The sequence below is a fragment of the Equus quagga genome, chromosome 12, assembly GCF_021613505.1.
Source record: "Equus quagga isolate Etosha38 chromosome 12, UCLA_HA_Equagga_1.0, whole genome shotgun sequence".
Taxonomy (NCBI): Eukaryota; Metazoa; Chordata; class Mammalia; order Perissodactyla; family Equidae; genus Equus; species Equus quagga.
In genome coordinates, this window is record NC_060278.1 from 100,250,306 (window position 1) to 100,270,550 (window position 20,245).

Genomic DNA, 20,245 nt, shown 5'->3' on the forward strand with positions numbered 1-20,245 from the left:
CAGGTCAGATCGGGGTGGGGCTGGAGAGGACCCAGGTGTGGCCTAAGGGGGCGGGCAGGTGCGGTGGGCGGGGCTAGGGGAGGGGCGCGGCCAACCCGGGCAGAGGCCCCCGCGCGTCCCTAACCTGCCCTCCCACCCCGTCTCGCACCGAGGGAAGTCGCCACAGGCGCGGAATGCCCTCCTTCCAGCAGCTGGGGAATGGGACAAGTTTAGGGGCGGGGCCGCGCCGGGGAGGGGCCGTGGAGATGGGTCACCCCCCGGGAGCCAGAGCTGGGGGTTGGGGTGTCCAGGATCCGGCGGCGGGGCGCCCCCTCCGTGGGGCGTCGGGGCTGGGCGCCGCCGATCCTGAAGCCACCGCCTCCTCCAGCAGAGGGCGGGCCGCGGCCGCGTTTAGGGTCGGAGAAGGCGACCGCAGCGCCCCCTCCCCGACTCCCCGCCCTTCCAGGACCGCCTCCAGCCCGGAGGGGCGGTCCGGGGGCGGGGTCGCACCGCCCCTTCTCGCTCCCAGTCCCGGGGCCGCCGGGTGGGGGTGGGCCGGGGGCGTGAGGCCGCCCCCCGGGGCCAGGGGACTCCGGAGGGCGCGTCCCAGGTCCCAGGTCTGGCCGCCGCGCCCCGCCGCCCCTCCCCCGGGGGTCTCGGGCCGCCACGGCCGTGGCCTCCCCGTCCCGGCGGCGGCGGGAGGGACCGGGGCGTCAGCCAGGCGTGACGCAGCCGTTGCCATGGTCCGCCTTATAAATAACCGGGCTCGGGAGAAACTTTAGCGAGTCAGAGCCGCGCACGGGACCGGGAAGGGGACCCACTCGAGGGTCCAGCCGCCAGCCCCCGCACTGATAGCGGCCACCCCGGCAGCAGCGGCGGCGGCAGCAGCAGAGACCCAGCGGCGACAGTCCGGAGCCGGGAGGCCGCGCCACCCGCGGGCCGGCCGGAGCGGGCAGCCCCAGGCCCCCTCCCCGGGCACCCGCGTTCATGCAACGCCTGGTGGCCTGGGACCCAGCATGTCTGCCCCTGCCGCCGCCGCCTGTCTTTAAATCCATGGAAGTGGCCAACTTCTACTACGAGGCGGACTGCTTGGCTGCTGCGTACGGCGGCAAGGCGGCCCCCGTGGCGCCCCCCGCGGCCAGACCCGGGCCGCGCCCCCCCGCCGGCGAGCTGGGTAGCATCGGCGACCACGAGCGCGCCATCGACTTCAGCCCGTACCTGGAGACGCTGGGCGCGCCGCAGGCCCCGGCGCCGGCCACGGCCACGGACACCTTCGAGGCGGCTCCGCCCGCGCCCGCCCCCGCGCCCGCCTCCTCCGGGCAGCACCACGACTTCCTCTCCGACCTCTTCTCCGACGACTACGGGGGCAAGAACTGCAAGAAGGCGGCCGAGTACGGCTACGTGAGCCTGGGCCGCCTGGGGGCCGCCAAGGGCGCGCTGCACCCCGGCTGCTTCGCGCCGCTGCACCCGCCGCCCCCGCCGCCGCCGCCGCCGCCGCCCGCCGAGCTCAAGGCGGAGCCGGGCTTCGAGCCCGCGGACTGCAAGCGGAAGGAGGAGGCCGGAGCGCCGGGCGGCGGCGCCGCGGGCATGGCGGCGGGCTTTCCGTACGCGCTGCGCGCCTACCTCGGCTACCAGGCGGTGCCGAGCGGCAGCAGCGGGAGCCTGTCCACGTCCTCGTCGTCCAGCCCGCCCGGCACGCCGAGCCCCGCCGACGCCAAGGCGCCCCCGGCCGCCTGCTACGCGGGGGCGGCGCCCGCGCCCTCGCAGGTCAAGAGCAAGGCCAAGAAGACCGTGGACAAGCACAGCGACGAGTACAAGATCCGGCGCGAGCGCAACAACATCGCCGTGCGCAAGAGCCGCGACAAGGCCAAGATGCGCAACCTGGAGACGCAGCACAAGGTCCTGGAGCTCACGGCCGAGAACGAGCGGCTGCAGAAGAAGGTGGAGCAGCTGTCGCGCGAGCTCAGCACCCTGCGGAACTTGTTCAAGCAGCTGCCCGAGCCCCTGCTCGCCTCCTCCGGCCACTGCTAGCGCGGCCCCCGCGCGCGGCCCCTGCCGCCGGCCTCCGCGCTCCCGGGCTGCGCCCGCGCGCCCGCCCCGGCCCTGGTGGCGCCGGCAAACTTTGGCACTGGGCACTTGGCGGCGCGGGGAGCTCGTCGGTAATTTTAATATTTTATTATATATCTATCTATATTTTTGTCCGAACCAACCGCAGTGCAGATGGGGCGCCCGCCCGTGGTGTTATTTAAAGAAGAGACGTCCACGTCCGGACGGACGATAAACTCTCAGCCTCTCCCCCTGCCTCTCCGGGCGCCGGCGGGCGGGCCGGTTTCAAAGTTGATGCAATCGGTTTAAACATGGCTGAACGCGTGTGTACACGGGACTGACGCAACCCACGTGTAACTGTCAGCCGGGCCCTGAGCAATCGCTTAAAGATGTTCCTACGGGGTTGTTGCTGTTGTGTTGTTTTTATTGTTGTTGTTTTTTTTTTTTTGGTCTTTTTTTGTATTATAAAAAAATAATCTATTTCTATGAGAAAAGAGGCGTCTGTATATTTGGGAATCTTTTCCGTTTCAAGCATTAAGAACACTTTTAATAAACTTTTTTTTTTTTTTGAGAATGGTTAAAAAGCCTTTTGGGGGCAGTAGTTGGCTTTTGATTTTTTTCTCTGTTTTGGATGGATATGGTTTTATTTTTGCTTTGCTGGTGTGCCGGGGGTTGTTGTGTGTGTGCGTGAGCTGCTGGTATTTTTGGCTTTTTTGGTGGGGGTGGGGCGGGGGTGTTACAGCTGGTTCTCCTCCTCTGCTACTCCCCCCAGGGTCTGTGCTTGGAGATGGGGGAGCCAGGATGGGGGAGGGGCGGAGGAGCGCTGGGTCAGGCTTACCCGGTGACTCAGCGCCCCTGGGTGCTGGGGAGGAGTGACTGGGAGCCCTGTTTGGGGAACGATCCGGGGTCTCTGGCTGGACCTGAGTGCTGGACTTGGGTTCAGGGGGCCCTGAAGGTCTGCGACCTCTGCACAGTGTGTGGGGACCAGTCAGGCAGGCCCGATTATGTAGGAGGAGGGGTACAGGTTTCCGTCCTGCCCAAGTTGAGGCAGATTCTTTTGGTAAGTGTAGTGGGGCGGGCTGTTTAAAAAGTGCATTGTGTGTGTGTATATGTGTATTTTAAGAGAGGAGCCTGGGTGTGTGGGCGAGCTTGTGTTTGTGTGTCCCTGGCTGGCGTGTGTGTCCCTGGCCCGTGGAGGAGGGAAGAGCTGGGCCAGGTGGAGGGAGGTGGAGGAACGGTACTCCCTTTCCTTAGGGTAGGACAGTTACCGCTTGTCCCCCCTGTCCAGATGTGGACACGAGGCCCAGCCTCACCGGCTTGCTCAGGGTGGCTGAGCTCAGATTTGAACCCGGGGCCACTGCCCCTGATTCCCTGTGACAGACACGGCTCCTGGTGAGGCTTTCCCCTCCCCGCCCCCCGGCGCTGCACCCCCACTGCCATTCCCGCCCTGGACGGCATTCCTGAGAGTTGAGGGTGCAGACGGAGGGGCTGGTGGATCCACGCACGGCGGCCGCGGTGCCTGGCACGCAGGAGGTGTTATATAAGCCTTTGCTCTTGTTATTTTTCGCTGGGAGTCGGTCCAGTACCAGCGACAGCACATCGGCTCAACCGCCCGTAGATTTACCTGAAGGGCCCAGGCTGGGGCCCGACCTGGGGAGCGAGGTGGCCGTGCCCTTCGGGGCGTGGGGAGGGCCACAGTTTAGGAAGGAGTCTCTCCAGTCTCCGCTCTCCTCTTTGTCGCCGAGAGTTGGCTCGTGGCTACCGCTCACCCATTTTGGGGAGATCCCAAAGGAGGTGAGCCGGGAGCAGCTGGCCAAACAGCAACCCCCGTGCTCCCCTCCCCTGGTGCTGCCTCGGAGCCTGCCCCGAGTGCCACCCTCCACACACTCACATCCCGCTTGAATCTGCGTCAGCACCTCGTGGAAGGTGTTACACCCACTTTACAAGCGTGGACTGAGCCCCCAGAAGCGGGATTAGGGTTTGGGGTAGACTCTGGTCCGACTCCTGAGTCTCCGGGGAGAGCTTGGGGCCTGGAGTCCGGTTTGTAATCCGGCCCCTGCCCCCATCCTGGGCCCTGCCGGGGGGGCTCCATGCCCGGCCCCAAGTTCAGGCACCCCCAGCACCCGAGTTAAGTGACTTGCACACTGTGTCACAATTTGGATGCAACAGAAAGAGGATTTGCACCCAAGCCCGTGTGACTGTCCCTGAGGAAGGCTGGGGAAATGGTGACAGGTTGAGGGCTCTGGTGGCAGTCGGGGTGGCCTGCTGTGGGGGCACTGGGGACAGAGCTGTGCCCGAAGATGTGGGGAGACATCACCGGTGAGGGGACACCCAGCCCATGGGTCACTAGGCTGGGAGGGCTGACAGCTTGCAGGGAGCAGGGCCCAGACCGTTCAGAAGTTGGGAAACGAGAGTTAGAGGGGGCGAAGGGGCACCAGGGGGCCCAGGGGCCAGAGACAGCCCCGAGGAAGAGTGGCAATATTGGATGCAAGTGCAGTGTGTATCATGCACGAAGAAAGCCCCACTCCAAGGCCTTGGCCCAGATGGACCTGCTGGATCCTTCCGTTTTCCCCAGAAGGCTGGGGGTGTTAACCACAGACTCATTCAGCGGGGTGACCACTGAGGCCGGCCGGGAACCCCAAGCAGTGTGTGCTCGGGATGGGAGAGTTGACAAGACACATTCACACCGCATGATCTTATGCTGTGGCCCCATGGCCTGGTGATTTTACCAAAGAGAAAAGTGGTGTGAGAAACTGAAGCTGGAGACACTGCCGGGCGGCCAGCGCTGGGGGTCTCGCCAGGGTCATCGGCCCCTCAGCTCCAAGGCTTTCGTTATTGGCATTTTCCTGCCAAGCGAACAGGCTCACAGAGGGGGAAGTGACCTGTGTAAGGTTGCACAGCTAAGAATAGTGGAAATTTGGGTAAGAAAGAGAAGAGGGACTTCCCCATCGAAACCCCTGAAGCATATGTCATCCTCCGCCAGAGTCCTGTCCGTACCTCCCTGGGACTGTTTGTCCTGGTGTCTGAGACGTTTGTTTGTCTGGGCCAGGTATTTTTTTCATTTATTTGACAAGTATTTATTGAGCACCTGTTGTATGCCGGGCCCTATTCTGGGTGCTGGGGACATGTGGTGACCAAGATGGAGGTGACAATTTGTGGGGAGAGACAGACACTCAGGGTCCAGTAACTGGAACAAGATGATGATAGGTGGGGACAAGGGCTCTGAAGGAAGGGAAGTGGGGCAGGGAGGCGCCGGAAGGCAGGAGGGCCTCCTGGGAGGCGGCATCTGAGCAGGTGAGGTGTGAGGGCCGGGCGTCTGGTCATCCTGCCCTCGCTGTCCAGCAGCTGCTCTCGTGTGTGCTTTCTGTGTCTGTTATCCCTCAAATAACCCATGGCTCTGGGACCGCTTATCACTCCTTCCCTAGTTGGGGAAACTGAGGCAGAGAGAGACAAAGTCACTGGTCCCACAGCTGGCAAGCGACTAATGTAATGAATTTGCACCTTATGTCTGAACCTGAGAGGCTGCCTCCTGCCTCAGCCCGTGGCCCTGACATCTCATCTGCTCTGTTTTCCTGTCCTGCTCCCCGACCCCCACCCCAAAGCCTTTCTCAGCCTGGCTGACCTGCTGGGTGACTGCGGATGGAGACGCAGCAGCCCCGGGTTGCTGGTGGGCCCCCTCTCCTTGGGGTTTTCAGCCTGGTGTTGGCTGTGCCCACGAGCAGGGGTGGGAGGGGCCAGGGTGGGTGGGACTCGGGGGCCCCAGCTTGTCAGGGTCGGAGCCCCTCCTGGGTGTCCTCTGAGGCCAAGAGGTAGGAGTCCCATTTCACCGAGTGTGTCCTGAGGCTCCGAGAGGGACGCCCCCTGCCCAGGAAGTAGGCACGTTGGTACTGAATCCGTGTGTGTCTGAGCCCTGAGCCCGCCACCTTCCTGCCCGCCAGCCACTGCGCTGTGGGGGACACACGGGTGAGGCTCGAGTTTGCACCCCCCGAGGGTAAGACCCCAGGGCAAGAGGAACGCTCCGAGCATCGTCCGTTCCTTGCTGATGGCCGCGGGCAAGAGCTTGGCGTCTTTGGGCCTGGGCTGCCGTTCACCTAGTCAGGCGAGGGCCTCCTCTGGGCCCGCGATGGTCCCTGGCTCCTGGAGCTGATGTTCTGGGGCAGGAGACGCCGGCAAGCCAACTTCAGATTGCGATAAAGGCCTTCAGGAAAACAGAGTGGAGGCGGTGGTGTTGGGCGCTGGGGGGTGGTTCAGAGGGCATTCCAGGCACAAGGGGCAGCAGGTGCAAAGGCCCGGAGCTGGCAGGCTGAGCTCGCTGTGCTGGGGACGGGGTGAGGGGATCACACGGCTAGAGTGGAGGCGGCCGGGGAGCAGTGGGGAGAGGAGGACAGAGAGGTGGCAGGTCCTTCTGAGGGCCGTGGAGGCCGGGCTGAGGCTCCGAGAGGCCGCTTTGAGGATGAATGAGTGAGTGACCCCACCAGGGCCTGGCACCTGGGGAGCCCTTGACGAGTCTGTCGCTGGGGAGAAACAGGCCCCTCGGTGTTGGGAGGAGGCCAAGGGCAGTGGGTGAAGGGCACAGGGGGGCTGCCTGCCTGCGCCCAGGGGCCTTGTGGGTGAGGAGCCTCTGACCCAGGGCCTGGAGCCCTGGGAGCTGCTCACCAGGCAGGAATGAGGGGAAGGATGCGCCAGGAGCGGGGCAGGGGCCCGAGCCAAGAGAGGGAGAGTGCGCCGGGAAGCCGCGATTGCAGGGGAGAGGGCACAGGAGGCAGCGAGCCAGGCTGCTGGGGTGGGGGCGGGGGAGGTGCCCGCCTCCCTGCGGCCTCCAGGGCGGGGTGGGGGGCCCTGGGGGCAGGCAGGAGGCTGGGCCCTAGGAGGGGGTTTTCTCTCTATTTGATTTCCCATGGGATGCTCGATTGTGGTGGGAGGGCTAATACTGACTGTGTGCTGGCGTGTCCTCAGTGTGTTGCACGGATTAACTCATTTAATCCTCACAACAACCTTATGCGGCAGGTACTATTACTGTTCTATTTTATGAACAAGGAAACTGAGGCGCAGAGAGGTAAAGCGACTTGCCCACGGCACACAGCAAGTGTTAACAGGGTTTATTTCTGGGTAGTGGCATTTTGCGTGCTTTTTATTTCCTTCCTGTACTCATGCTCTGCGTTGGCGAACCCTCCCTCTAATGCTGGGGGCAAGTGCTCTACTAAGAGACTACATTTCCCAGCTTCTCTTGTAGCCAGGGATGACCAATGAGATATAAATAGAAGTTATAGGTGAGGTTTCCAGGAAAACTCTTTAAAGGGGGCTGATTAAGCTATGAGGTACCTTCTCTTTTGCCTCCCTCCTCTGCAACACTCCCCCTGCCTCTTTCTACTTCCTTCCTGGAACTCAGATGTGATGGCTGGATCTTTGGGAACTATCTTGAACCATGAGGCAAACACTGAAGCATGGAAGGTGCATAGTGAGGGTGGTGAAACCAGTAGATAAAGGCACTTGGCTTCTTCACGGTGGTGGAATAGCCACACCAGTCCTTGCCTTGCTTGCTCTGTGCCTTCTCTGGACTTGTTTACATGATAGAAAAATAAATCTCTGCTTATTGAGGCCTCTGTCATTTTGGCTTCCTGTTACTGGCAGCTGAATCTATTTCTAACTGATACATTTGCCAAAACGGAATCAACCTGTGTGAGCTGTTTTGTGACCTGCATTTCTTAGTGATGTCCCAGTGCTTCCTCGTCTGAGAACGTTCCACTGACACTACTGCACATGGTGCAGAACGAGGGGCTTGCTCTTTGCTTAGGAAGAATAATTGCCCTCAGATGTGGTGGAAGGACTTCTTTCAATTCATTTTAATTACAGAGGTCATGCCTGAAGATGTTCTGCCATGAAAATTTTCCGCCTGTCCTCAGGTTTCTCCCCTGAGACTCTGAAATCTCAGTGTGCATCAGGACAGGCTTGAACCAGGCCCTTGGAATGGACGGAATCTCTTCTGCTAACCCCAGTGAGATCAAATCCTGCTCCCCGCCCTCCACATGTGACCCACGTAGCACCAGCATGCTAGGACCACACACCCCACACCACCCCGGGTAACCTCACGCGGCCACTGCCACCACCTGCTGCGCCCGGCCCCCGGCCTGCCAGGCCTGGGAGTCGCCTTTGCCAGCCTGCCTGGGGCGGGCCCAGCTGGGATCTCTGCACAGTGAGTCTGGAGGCTGGGAGCTTTTATTTTTATAGCTGTCACCAGATCCGTGCCTCCTGGGTCCCTGGTGTCCTGGTGGGGACGGAGGTAGCAGGAGGAGGAAGGCTCCTGGGAGAAGCAGGTGGGTGGGGGTCGGTAGGCTGTGGAGGAGACAGAGCTGGGGCAGGAGTCTGGGTGTTTGGCCACAGGAGGGAAAGGGGCCCCGTTGTCCATATGTCCCTCACCAGTCCCCGGGGGGTGAGCGAGGTGAGTTTGGGGGCCGGCCCCATCAGGCACGTGACGACTGATGCCTGGCTTGAGTAAGCTGCCCAGGTCACCCATCAGCCGATCGTGCTTCCTGGTTCCCAGGACGGGCTGCCGTCAGTCCTTGCAAGGCCTGAATTGCATTTGGTTTATTTTCCCCCTTCATCTCGGCTCCCCACGTCCATTCCACCCACTTTTCATAGCCCCCGCCCAGTGTGGTTGGTACCTGTCCTTGCACACGCATCTCTTTCTTCTAGGTATTTTCTTCTTAGTGAAATACACACACACAGGAGAGCGCACACAGCAGAGGTCTCCAGCTCGGTGGCTTTGCCTCGTGTGGACCCATGCATGTGACCGGCATCCAGATCAAGAAACAAACCAATCGGCACCCCAGGAGCCCCTCATGCCCCTTCTAGCCAGCCCACCCCCCCCACTTAAGGGTAGTCGTCATTCTGATTTCTAACAGCAAATGTTCATTTTGCCTGTTTCTGCACTTTGCATAATTGCAGTCACACTTCTTTTACGTAATATTGTGACTATAACATTCATTCAGGTTGTTGTGCGTATCAGAGTTCGTTCCTTTTGTTGCTGAATAGAAGTCCACTGCGTGGACAGACCACAACGTTTACCCGTTTTTTTTTTTACTGAGGGACATTTAGGTTGTTTCCAGCTTTTAGGTTTAGAATTGGGCTGTGATGAACATTCTAGAACACATGTCTTTTGGTGAACACACACACACATGTTTCAGTCGGGCACATACCCAGGAGGGCCTTGCTGAGTCATAGGAAATGCTGTGAGTATGTGTTTTCAATTCCAGTTAATGGTGTTCAACCCTGGATCTTATTCGATTTCTTACTTTTTTTCTGTTTTAAAGAAAACTTTGTGTCTCAGTCCGTTCAGGCTGCCGTGGGCTGGGAAGCTCATAAACAACAGAAGTTGCTGTCCCGCACTTCTGGGTGCCGAGACCTCCAGGATCAACTTGCTCGCAGACTTGCGTCTGGTGAGGGCCTGCCTCCTGCCTCACAGATGCTGTGTCCTCACTCGGCAGAAGGGCCGGGGGAGCTCTCTGGGGTCTCCTCTATACGGGCGCTAATCCTGTGCACGAGGGCTCCACCCTCAGGAGCTAAGTGCTCCCCAAGCCTCACCTCCTCATGCCCTCACACTGGGTTCTTCCAAGGCATGAATTTTGGAGGACACAAACATTCAGTCTATAGCATTTTTTATTTTGAAAAAGATCTCAAATTTATAGAAAAGTCAAAAAAGCAGTACAAAGAACATTTCCCCCCTGAATTATTTGAGAATAAAACGCTGACCTCTTGCCTCATCGCTCCCTAATACTTTGATATACAGTTCCTACAAGCAAGGGCTGTCTACGTCCACAGTATAACCACGGAAATCAGGAAATTAACACGATCCGTTACCACTCCCTGCTCAGACCCATTCAGGCTTCAATTGCCCTAATGATGTGCAGTCAAAGGGTACAGGTCAGAACCACGTGTTGCATTTGGTTGCCGTATCTCTTGAGTCTCCTTTAACCCGGAACAGCTCCTGTCTTCCGTGACGTTCATGACCTCGGCACTTTTGAGGGTGACGGGCTGGCTATTCTGTAGTGTGTCCCTCACTTTGGGCTCGTCTGTTGTTTCCCAATGATTAGATTCAGGTGATGCATCTTGGCAGGTAAATCACAGAAGTGATGTGCTCTTCTCTTTGTCCCATCGTTGCTGGTGTTCGCTTTTTTTTTCCTACAGATTTATTGAGATAGAATTGGTGTGTAACATTGTATAAGTTTAAGGTGTGCAACATAATGATTGATATTGTATATGTTATGAAATTACCTCAGTAAGTTTAGTTAGCATGGTCGGGTCCCATAGTTACAATGTTTTTCCTTGCAATGAGAATGATGGTGCTGGCTTGGATCTCTTGATTGAAGAGCCACCTGCCAGACGTCAGTCTGTAAGGTTACCTTTCCCCCTTTGCAATAGCAGGTGTTTCCTGGGAGGTACTTTGAAACCATGTAAATATCCCGTTCCTCAACAAACTTCTAATGATTCATCTATTTTTATCAGAATGGACTCATGGTTTTCTATTTTATTCAATGGGTTGTAGCGTATTATTATTAATTATTTATATGCTCATGTTTTCCCATATATGGCCACTGGGAGCCCCCCAGCTGGCTTCTGTGCCCTTTTGACATGTTGCCATCACTCTTCCAGCTTTTTCTTACTTTCGGGCATGTGCTTCTCGGGGCTCACCCAGTGCTGTCCTTGCCTCGGCCCTGGAATCAGCCACTTCGCCCAGCAGCCCTGCCTCTCTGGAGTGGAGGATGGTGTTTAGAAACCGAGGTCTTGGCATGAAGTGTGCTCATTGCTACTGGGTTGTCACTGCTCCCAGGCCCTCTCCGTGGCCAGAGCTAAGGACTGTGTGTGTGTGTGCACAGAGACGCGTGTTTATATCTGTATTATTTTTGTATCTAACAATTATCTGTGTGTGTATGTATGTATGCAGCTATCACGTGTCTAGAAAACTGAGTTTACACTGATAACTCCAGTTCCAACCGAGCACCGCAGACTTTATTCTCATCTTCTCTCTTCCCATATCTGGAACTCTGACAGTGAGAAAATTGGCTCCCATTATTCTGAATATATTTACTTATTTGACCAATCCCCTGGATGGGACCACTTTCCTGCTCCGCACACACCCTGCCCATCCCCTCTGCGTCCTGCTCTGCCCTCCCACCTGCTGCCCTTCTTGTGGATAATCTCAGTCCAACTCTCCCGCGGCCTCCATGCATTTTTCTTTTTAATTTTTTACTCAATTTGAATATATAATATATACTCATTGTTCAAAATTCAAAGGTTTGAAAGGGTTTACAGTGAAAAGTTGGTCTCCTTCCTACTCGGGCCCTCAAGCTCCCAGGTCTATTCTGCAGAGGTCCCACAGCTGTCAGCAGTTTTCCTGTTTCAGGTGGTCCGTGTGAGCAGACACGCATGTGACATTTACACACATCACACGCTGTAGTGCTTTTGCACACGGTCTGCACTTTGCCTTTGCATTGAATGACGTGTCTTAGAGCTTGCTCACGTCAGTCCCGCAGAGCTGCCTTGCTCTTTCTGAGGCTCAGACAATATTCCATTGCATTGCTGTGCCATAATTATTTAACCAGTCCCCTTTTGATGGACATTTAGGTTGTTGCCAACCTTTTCTAGCTCACATGATACTGTGATGGACAGCCATATTGATTAGGTGGCATCCTGCACAAGGAGAGCACACGTTCCTGGAAGGCTGTGTTTAGGGCTGCCGCCGTGTTGCTCTGTGTCCCTCTAATTCATTGCTTTTTCCTCTGATGCACCGTGTTCCTCTGTATGTATCTGCCTCATTTAATGAACGATTCCGCATGCGATGGACACTGATCCTTCAAGTCCTTGGAGCCACAAACGCTGCCATGACCAATGTCACTGAATGGGCCTCTGTCACGGGTAAGGTGGTCTGCACACTGAGCCAGAGTTTGGGGAGAGACTGATGGAGGGATGGGCTGAGGTTGACTCTCCACGATCCCCCTGCCGGTGTCAGGCAGTTTCTCCTCGTCGCCCTTTGTTGCTGTTCTGTCCCCTTGTCGGGCTCACAAGGGTCAGGTGGGCTGGGTTCCCATCCCAGCTCTGTCACTTAGATGTTTGATCTGGAATAAGTGACCTCCCCTCTGAGCCTCAGTTTCCTCTGGGCAGCGGGTCTGCTCGCATGCCTGACTGGTGTGCGCTGTAGGGCTTGTGGAAAGTAAGTCTTTGATAAACAAAAGGGTCCATTACATCATGGCCCCAGGGCTCTGTGGCTGTCTCTCCTTTGGGCCCAGGTTTGGGGACACGGTCCTCCTAAGGCTGTGACAGGGGGAGGGGCTGACCTGGAGAGGGCCGGGGACTCAGGGGGCGTGAGCTGGGGTTGTTAGGCCCCAAGAAGAGTTGTAAGCAGACTTTTGATTCAGTAACATTTGAAGGGAAAATGCTAATCTAGGTGGGGACTGGTATTCCTTCCTTCCTTCATTCACTCAGGTTCCTCTTTACAGCTTGTGATTTTGGGCAAGTGGCTTAACTTCTCTGTGCCTCAGTTTCCTCTTCCGCAAAATGAGGATGGCAATAACAGTAGCTGTCTCATAGGGTGTGGCGAGATGAAATGAGGAGGTATGGAGGGTGCTAGGGTAGTGCCTGGCAGATGGGAAATGCTCAATAAATATCAGCTATGATCACAAGATGGTTTTTCAACAAATCATTTACCGAGAATCGGTATGTGTTGGGGTTAGTCATCTCTTCCTGCCTGCAACTAGAACCACCTGGAAACTCAAGTTTTGTAAAATCAGAGCCCAGAAAAGAAGACAGGATCTTGGGGTATAACCGCCCCGCCCAGCAGTCTGGCTGCCAAGGGTGTTTCAAGGTCCTCCAACCCCTGCATCCCAGGCCCGGGTTCCTGATGCCCTGTCAGCCCCCACCCCCAGCTCCCCAGAGGTCGTGACATCCTCAAAGCTTCTCTAACAGCGCTGGCTTGAACCCTTGTGGACTCAGAAGAAAAGACTCGGGCAGGAGAACCCCATTTGTGCAATCCCGGGGACCCCTCTTCTTAAGCCCTAGATGCTGCTGAAGGTGCGAACTGCCTTTTCCTTGCAGCCACTTGGGCCCTGGGAGGAAGCGGCAGCGTGGGTTGGCCGGGGTCTTGCCTGTCACCTGCTCTTGCGTGTCCAGCGTGGACCAGGCCTCCTCAGCCTCGGAACTGTTGGCGTTGGGACGGGATCATTCTGTGTTGTGGGGCGCTGTCCTGCGCGTTGCAGCATCCCTGGCCTCCACCCACTAGATGCCAGTGGCATCCCCACCCCTCAGTTGTGACAACCAAAAATGTCCCCAGACATTGCCAAGTGGCTTGGGGGGGCAGAACCCCCTGAGCTGAAAACCCCTGGTGTGGAGGGTGCAGCAGCCAGGCTGAACCCCGCAGGGTGAGTGGCTCCCCGTGTGGCCCTCGGGTCCCCATCACTCAGTTAGAGGGTCAGGCTGAGCCAGCATCCAGGGCCCCCAGCCCGGTCTGACTAGAATTCTAGGCTCTGGTGCATTCCTGTCTCTCTTCGCATCCTGGTTGCAGGCTGCAGGAGGCAGGACGAGGATCTGGGCCCAGGGGACAGGTCTGGGCGGGGACAGCCTGTATCTGTTCTTCTCCCCCGTGCCAGACCCTCCCTCCTGGGGCAGGAGAGAGGGTCATTACAAAAGCAGGCCCTGGGCTGCATCTCATTTGATCCTTGTTGGGCTCTGTGAGGTGGGAGGGCTTTTCTCATGCCCATTTTCCAGCAACAGGACAAACCACAATTGTATGCCACCCGACGGGACACGCAGGAAGAATACAGCCTCGCTCCTGTCCCACCCCTGCAAGGATGCACCGCCCGAGTCTACGAGGAAACAGACAAACCCAAAGAAGGGGCACACGGCAGAGCAGCTGGCCCCTCGTCCTCAGAAGTGTGACGGTCGTGAGCATCCAGGAGAGACGGAGGAGCTGCTGAGAGGCCTGAATGTGACAGAAGGGAGCCGGTGTGATCCTGGGCCCGAAAACAGTCATAAAGACCTTTGTGGGGACAAGCACAGAATGTTGAATAAGGCCCGTGGGTTCGATGGCGGTGCTGTTCCGATGGGTCCTGAGTCTGATAACAGTCCTCTGTGGGCGATGGGGGGTCCGGAGATATGCGCTGGAGGGTTCAGGGATCAAAGGCCACCGGGTCTCCAACTGACTCGCGAATAATTTAGGACAAGAGAGAAATATAGAGGGGAAATGATGAAGTAAGTGGGACAAAATATAAGCAATCTGGGCGAAGGATATCCTGGAGTTCCTTGTAACTCTTGTAAGTTTTCTGTAAGCTCAAAAGTTATACCCAAATAAATTAAGAAAAAAATCCAAACATCTGACCTTCAATAAACCCAGGAAAAATGAAAATATATGTCACGGAAAGACCTGTAAGCATCTCCAAAGCAGTTTTATTGACGAGAGCTCCAAACTAGAAACAACGCAAACGTCTTTGAGCAAGTGAGAATCGTAGAACGGCTATAAATGGGATGCTATTCGGCGACAACACGGCGTGGCGATCGATTCCTGCACACAATGGATGAGGCTGAAAAGCACGACGCTGGGGCCCCGAAGCCAGACACGGAAAACCACAGACTGTGCGGTTCCTCTGACGGGACGTTCCAGAACAGGTCAGACGAAACTCGAAGTCACGACGGTGGCTCCTGTTGTGGGTAGAGGAGTTATAGCCTGGGGAGGGGCGTGGGGGAGCCGTCTAGGCTGCTGCCGAGGTCCTGTCTGGACCGGGGCAACGGTCACGTGGATTTACACATCTCTAAGTATTCATTGAGAACAAAATTCACCGAGATGAGTTCTCTTTCTGCACTTTATGGTACAAAAGTTTAACTCAAAATCAAGGTAAAAAATTAAAAAAAATTAACTAAAGATACACACCAAAATTAGGAGAATAAGGTGGGCAGGGAGTAGGGAGTGGGGTCAAAGGGAATAAATATGTAAAACCAGAGTGGAGCCTTGTGTGGACAATGATGATGACACATTGTGAATTGAGGTGTTGGATAACTCGGCCCTTTGTACCTGAGGTTCAAAAGGAAAACCCAAAAAGGACGCAAGAGGTCAGAGAGGGGGATTACCTTGTCTGAGGTCACACAGTGGTGGGTAGCAGAGGCAGGATTTGAACCTGGGTGACCCTGGGGCATACTCTTCACCCAGTGCTCTGGCCTGTACTCCCCGGGCTGGATAGCCCTGTTCAGCTCCCAGAAGCTCCCCGGGGCTTGGCGAGGGATGGTGAAACCACCGCCTGGCAAAGCCCTTTCCAGCCCAGAGCTCGGGGCTCCAAGTGGGGAGGGGAGGCAGTGGGACAGAGGGCGGCCAGCCGGCTGCTCCCCTCCCCGGAGCCTCGTTCCCTGGCCTGGGGTGGCTCTGCCAGCCTCTGCCCGCCTCCTGTGGCCTTTACCTTCTTTCCTGGGCCAGCGCGTGGGCTGCGGAGCCCCACAGGCTTGGGTGCAGATCCCAGCTCTGCCCTCATCTGGCTATGTGACATAGAGTGAGCGGCTCCCCACTCTGTGCCTCAGTTTCCACTTCCAGAGCCTGCCCTTGAGAGCATCTACAACACCGTCAGTGGGCAGAGTGGAGGAGTTAATTGTGTGCAAAACTCGCCACAACGCCCGCGCATACTAAGTGCTCAGTAATAATACCTGCTGTTGTTATTGCTGCTTGTGGGATGGGGGACGGCCTGTTTTTGCCCTCAGACCTCAAAACACCAGCGTGTTAAAGCAGCCAGCACGGAATGGAAAGTTCTGGAGAAAGGAACTTAATTTCCATTCTGGGTTTGGAAAAGCTCTTGGAGAGCTGAGGCAGGACCCGGGACGGCTTCCTGGGTCTCGACCTGGGCCGCCGCACGGGGCTCCGCTCCCGGCTCAATGCTGTGCTCTTGCGTCCCAAAGTTCTGATGACTTCAGAGTGAGGGCCTCCGCATTTTCAGGTCGCTGGCCCTGGGCAGGGTGGTGGCACCTGGTGAGGTCACCCCTTAGACGTTCAGGAACATTCTTTGAGTGTCGCTGTCCCCGCCGGGGACCTCGCTGACCTCACCTTCCTCCCCTGGCAAGTGGGAAGCCGTGCCTTGTGCAAGGCCACAGGCAGCCAAAGAGGAGCCAGGCCTCTGGGCCCGGCTTCCATCGGCGGCCGAGCGGGGCTGAGACCCGGGAAGTAGGACTGGCCAGGCCCGAGTGTGGCCCCGGAGCACGTGGTGGAGCTGCCCTTTGATGCCCTGGCTGGCCTTTTGGCCTTTTTTACGATTGACTTTTGATTTAAAAGGATGCTAGTAATACATCGGTTCTTTTTAAACGTGAAGACATTTCTGATCAGGCTGCAGGCGATCTGGGACCGTGGCCGGGACCTCCCCCCCACCAGCCGAGGGCGGTTTTACGATCTGGGTGCAACCTGCAGGCGTTTGCTTTACCTTCATCTCTGTGCCTACGCGTCTTTGCCTTCCTGCCTTTCTTTTTTTTCTGTTATACTTTTTAAAACAAACTTTTTACGGAACTATAACCTGAGTCCAGAAGAGCGGGTCCCTTTTCACCACCCCCCACCCACGCCCACGAAGGGAGTGTACCTTCATGTGGCTTCACGCCCCCTCCCCGTTTGCCAGCCCGTCTCTCTCCTTATTTGAGTCCCTGTGTGTCAGTCCTGCCTGGACGTCAGGGTCCAGGACCCTCCGTGACATCCACACGCTCGGTGCCCAGAAAATAAATGGCTGGTAAATGAACCAACGGAAGCAAAGGACAAAAACAAACAAACAGCCACAAAACCCGGTTCTGGGTAACTGAGGGTCCGGTTGAGGTGGGTTTTGGTCAACGGGAGTTCCTTGTGAAACTTCTAAGAGCACGACTGTATCCATCAGCCATAACCGTGCCCAGCACTTGCCCGAGAAGAATAACGACACTGAATGGCCCGGGGTGCATGGAGGGAGCCAGTGGGGCGGCACGGGGGCCGGCTGCCCCGCAGCCCTCCAGGATTGTTCTGAGGTCCCACAGGCGGGAAGTGGCTGCGTGCCGTCCTGGACCCGGGGCCTCTGAGGCCGCGTCCCACAGTGTTTCCATTTCGTTCTCTGCTGTGTCTGTGACCCTGAGCCTGGCACAGAGAAGACTCTCAAAGATGGGCTCCACGAATGACTTCACTGAGCCCCTACTGTGTGTCAGGCATGGTGCTCAGCCTGGGAATACAGCAGGAAATAAGACAGCCCCAGAGCCTGTCTCCATGGAGTTTCCATTCTCACTGTGGGGGATACAGTTGGTCAGATGGGAAGGGCTGTGGAGAAAAATAAGATAAGGAAGGAGAGAAGAAGTGTGTGTGTGTGTGTGTGTGCGTGCAATGTTGTGTTTAACTACAGAGGTCAGGGAAAGCCTCACTGAGAAAAGGCGATATTTAAGCAAAGATGTGGAAGGATATTAAGGGAGAGGGCCATGGGGATGTCTGGAGAAAGAGGGAACAGCAAGTGCAAAGGCCCTGAGGTGGGATCGTGCTCTCTCCGTTCTGGGAGGCCGGTGTCGGGGACTGTTGTGAGCGAGGGGAGAGGAGGAGAGGAGATGAAGAAGGTGGCGTGTATATGTGGCAGTGGGTCGGTGGGGTTCTGAGCAGAGGACGGATTTGCTTCGACTTCTTCCTCCCGGGGTTAAGGGGTGGTGGCAGCTGGGAGCAGAGAGCACAAAAGGAAAGAACCCGGTGGGAAGTGCTAAGCCCAGTGCCTTGTACACAGTAGGCACTCACTAAGCAGCATCGGGTCAGTGCAGAGGGTATGCAGAGGGAGGCGTTGGACGGAGTGACCTGCCAAGCTCTCATGAGGTTCCTGGGGGTGGGTGATGCCCAGCCTCCCCCCATGGAGGGCTTGGTGCCCCGAGATGAGCTGGGCAGGAAGGGGGTGCCCCCTGCAGTGGGGCAGGATGGCAGGTGAGTGGGAGGCGGCAGCCAGGCTGGGGCTGGCAGGGAGCTGGGAGCTGGCGGGGGGCCAGGGAGACAGCGTTCCCACTGGCCAGGAGGGCAGGCCGGGGCTGGTTCCCCCGGGGAGAGAGGCAGGGGGCAGGACCCGGTCCTGAGGGGAGCTCCCCAGACCGTCTCCCATGTGGGCTTCCGGGAGCCTGGTTGCTGGCTTGGTGGCCTCTGCTCTGTGGCACCTACCCCGCCCCTTGGCCCCTCTGATCTTCCCCTCTCCCTGTCGCTGGGGCTCCAATCAGACAGGTCCTCAGCACGGCCAGTGTCCTTGCTCACACCTGCACCTCAACCCTCCCCCCACTTTCTCTCATTCCTGCAACTTGCCATTCCTCCTTCCACGCTTTGCCCACGCTGTTCCCTCCTCAACGAACGCCTTTCCCTTTCCTTTTTACCAGATTCAGTCCTGCTCATTACTTAATTCTCAGAGGAGAGGGCTCCCCGGAGCCCCATTTGCTCCTCTCCATTCCTGTGCACAGTATTCACAGCCAGGACCCCCGTTTGGGGGCACAGCTGTGTGGTTATCTGCTGCGGTGGGTCCCTCCCACAGGCGCTGAGCTCCGGGGTGGGAACAGGGCTGTCATGTTGGTGCTGTGTTCTCAGCGCTTGGCATGGCACCCGGCGCATAGTAGGTGCCCTGAATCCTGCATGAGGGTGGAGGATGGGTGTTGGGTGAGTGGTTGTGTCTAGGGACAGAGAGATGGATGGACAGACGGGTGCATGGACTTAGGCGGGTGGGGGTGGGCTAGATGACGGCGTGAGCAGTGGGGGGGGGGGGGGGGGGGGGGGGGGGGGGGGGGGGGAGCTGACTGACGGGAGGGGGCCCAGGGTGGGATGGAATGCAATAGAAAACTGGCCTGCGAGTTAGGAGGCCTGGGTTCAAGTTCAGCCTTGCTGCATGTTAACACCAAGGCCGTGGAGTCTCAGGCTTGTCCTATGGCCTCTCTTTGCCTCTGTTTCCCCATCTGTTGCTTTTTCAGCTTCATTATCGCAGTTATTTCACTGTGTAACCTTTTTTATTTGCCCCCCGACTTCTTCTGGAGCCTCAGCACGTGAACGGAACAACAGGGAGCTGCTGAGATGGGGGGCGGCCCCCTGGAGCCCTGGGAGCTGCAAACACCGCTTGAAAATCCAGCTGGACAGCCCCCCGTTTTGCCATGGCACCCGGCTCTGACTCCCTCTCTGGGGGCGTTTGTTAAAAATGCAGATTCCGGGGTTCCTTGGCCCACATTTCCGCTTCGAGTAGAGCAGGCCCCGAAACCTGCGGTTTGAACCAGCTCCGCTCTGTGATCCTGAGCTCGGCCTGGGCAGGGCTCACCGCCACCTTCCAGGGCCACTGGACCCTGCAGGCCAGCAGCCTGGCGTGTGCACGCATGTGTGAGCACGTGTGTGTGGGTGCACGTATGTGCCTGTGTGTTAGGGGCTTGGGGGTCACTGCGACATTTTCTACATAAAAAAGAGACTAGAAAGAACCGGGACGTTCATGGTTGGGGGGCTGGTTCAGTCCTCTGGGGCTGGTCCCCTCCCTGGAGGACCCAGCGGGAGTTGGAAATAAGGAAGAAGGCTCTGATAAGACCAGACCTCCACGATGTGGTTAAGCGCAGAAGCAGGTGCAGGACGAGGCCTATTGTTCCTCCACTTGTGTTAGAACATTCATGGAGAGGAATATGGAAATGCACGGACAATTCTGGAAGGACACATAAGACACTGGGACCAGCGTGGCCTCTGGGCAAGGAGACTGGGGGGCCGGGAGCGGGAGGGAGACCCTTGGTTATGGCTGAGTCTCCTAAGTCCTGGGTTCGAATTCTGACTGTAATTAGCTATGCGACCCTAAGCCCTCTCTGAGCCTCAGTTTCCCGCTATGTAAATGGAGCCTGGACGGGTGCAGAGGGCCCGGGCCCTTAATCCTTCTTTGGCTTCCGTTTCCCAGGACGCTCCCGTTCAGGCCTCACCTTGCCTTAGCCCTGCTTGGCTCAGGGAGGGTGGGTCCCCGGGAGGGGGTGGCCCAGTCCGGGGCGGGGCTGAGCTGGAAAAACCGGCAGGGTTGGAGCGGTGTGGGCACCGTCTTCACTCCTCCACCTGGAGGTTGCTCAGGGACACTCACCCCCACGCCTTACCCCCGAGGGGCTGGGAGCAGAAAAGCAGCCCCCGACCCGGGCTGGGGGGAGGGGAGGAAGGCTGGGCATTGAGCCCGGGGGGTGGGGCGGCAGGGAGATGAGGAGACAGAGGGACAGAGGCAGAGAGAGAGAGAGA

General features: G+C 57.7%; 1 protein-coding gene and 1 long non-coding RNA gene across 2 annotated transcripts; both read left to right on the forward strand.

Moving 5' to 3' along the window:
* Positions 1-564: 564 nt before the first annotated feature.
* CEBPB (CCAAT enhancer binding protein beta) lies at positions 565-2,612 on the forward strand. Its single transcript, XM_046679934.1, has one exon. The coding sequence runs from the start codon at positions 967-969 to the stop codon at positions 2,008-2,010; it is 1,044 nt and encodes a 347-aa protein (XP_046535890.1). The 5' UTR covers positions 565-966; the 3' UTR covers positions 2,011-2,612.
* A 63-nt stretch (positions 2,613-2,675) lies between these two features.
* LOC124249118 (uncharacterized) lies at positions 2,676-14,806 on the forward strand. Its single transcript, XR_006891276.1, has 3 exons — positions 2,676-3,085; positions 7,879-8,218; positions 8,719-14,806. It is a non-coding gene; the product is annotated as an uncharacterized LOC124249118 (long non-coding RNA).
* Positions 14,807-20,245: the final 5,439 nt, after the last annotated feature.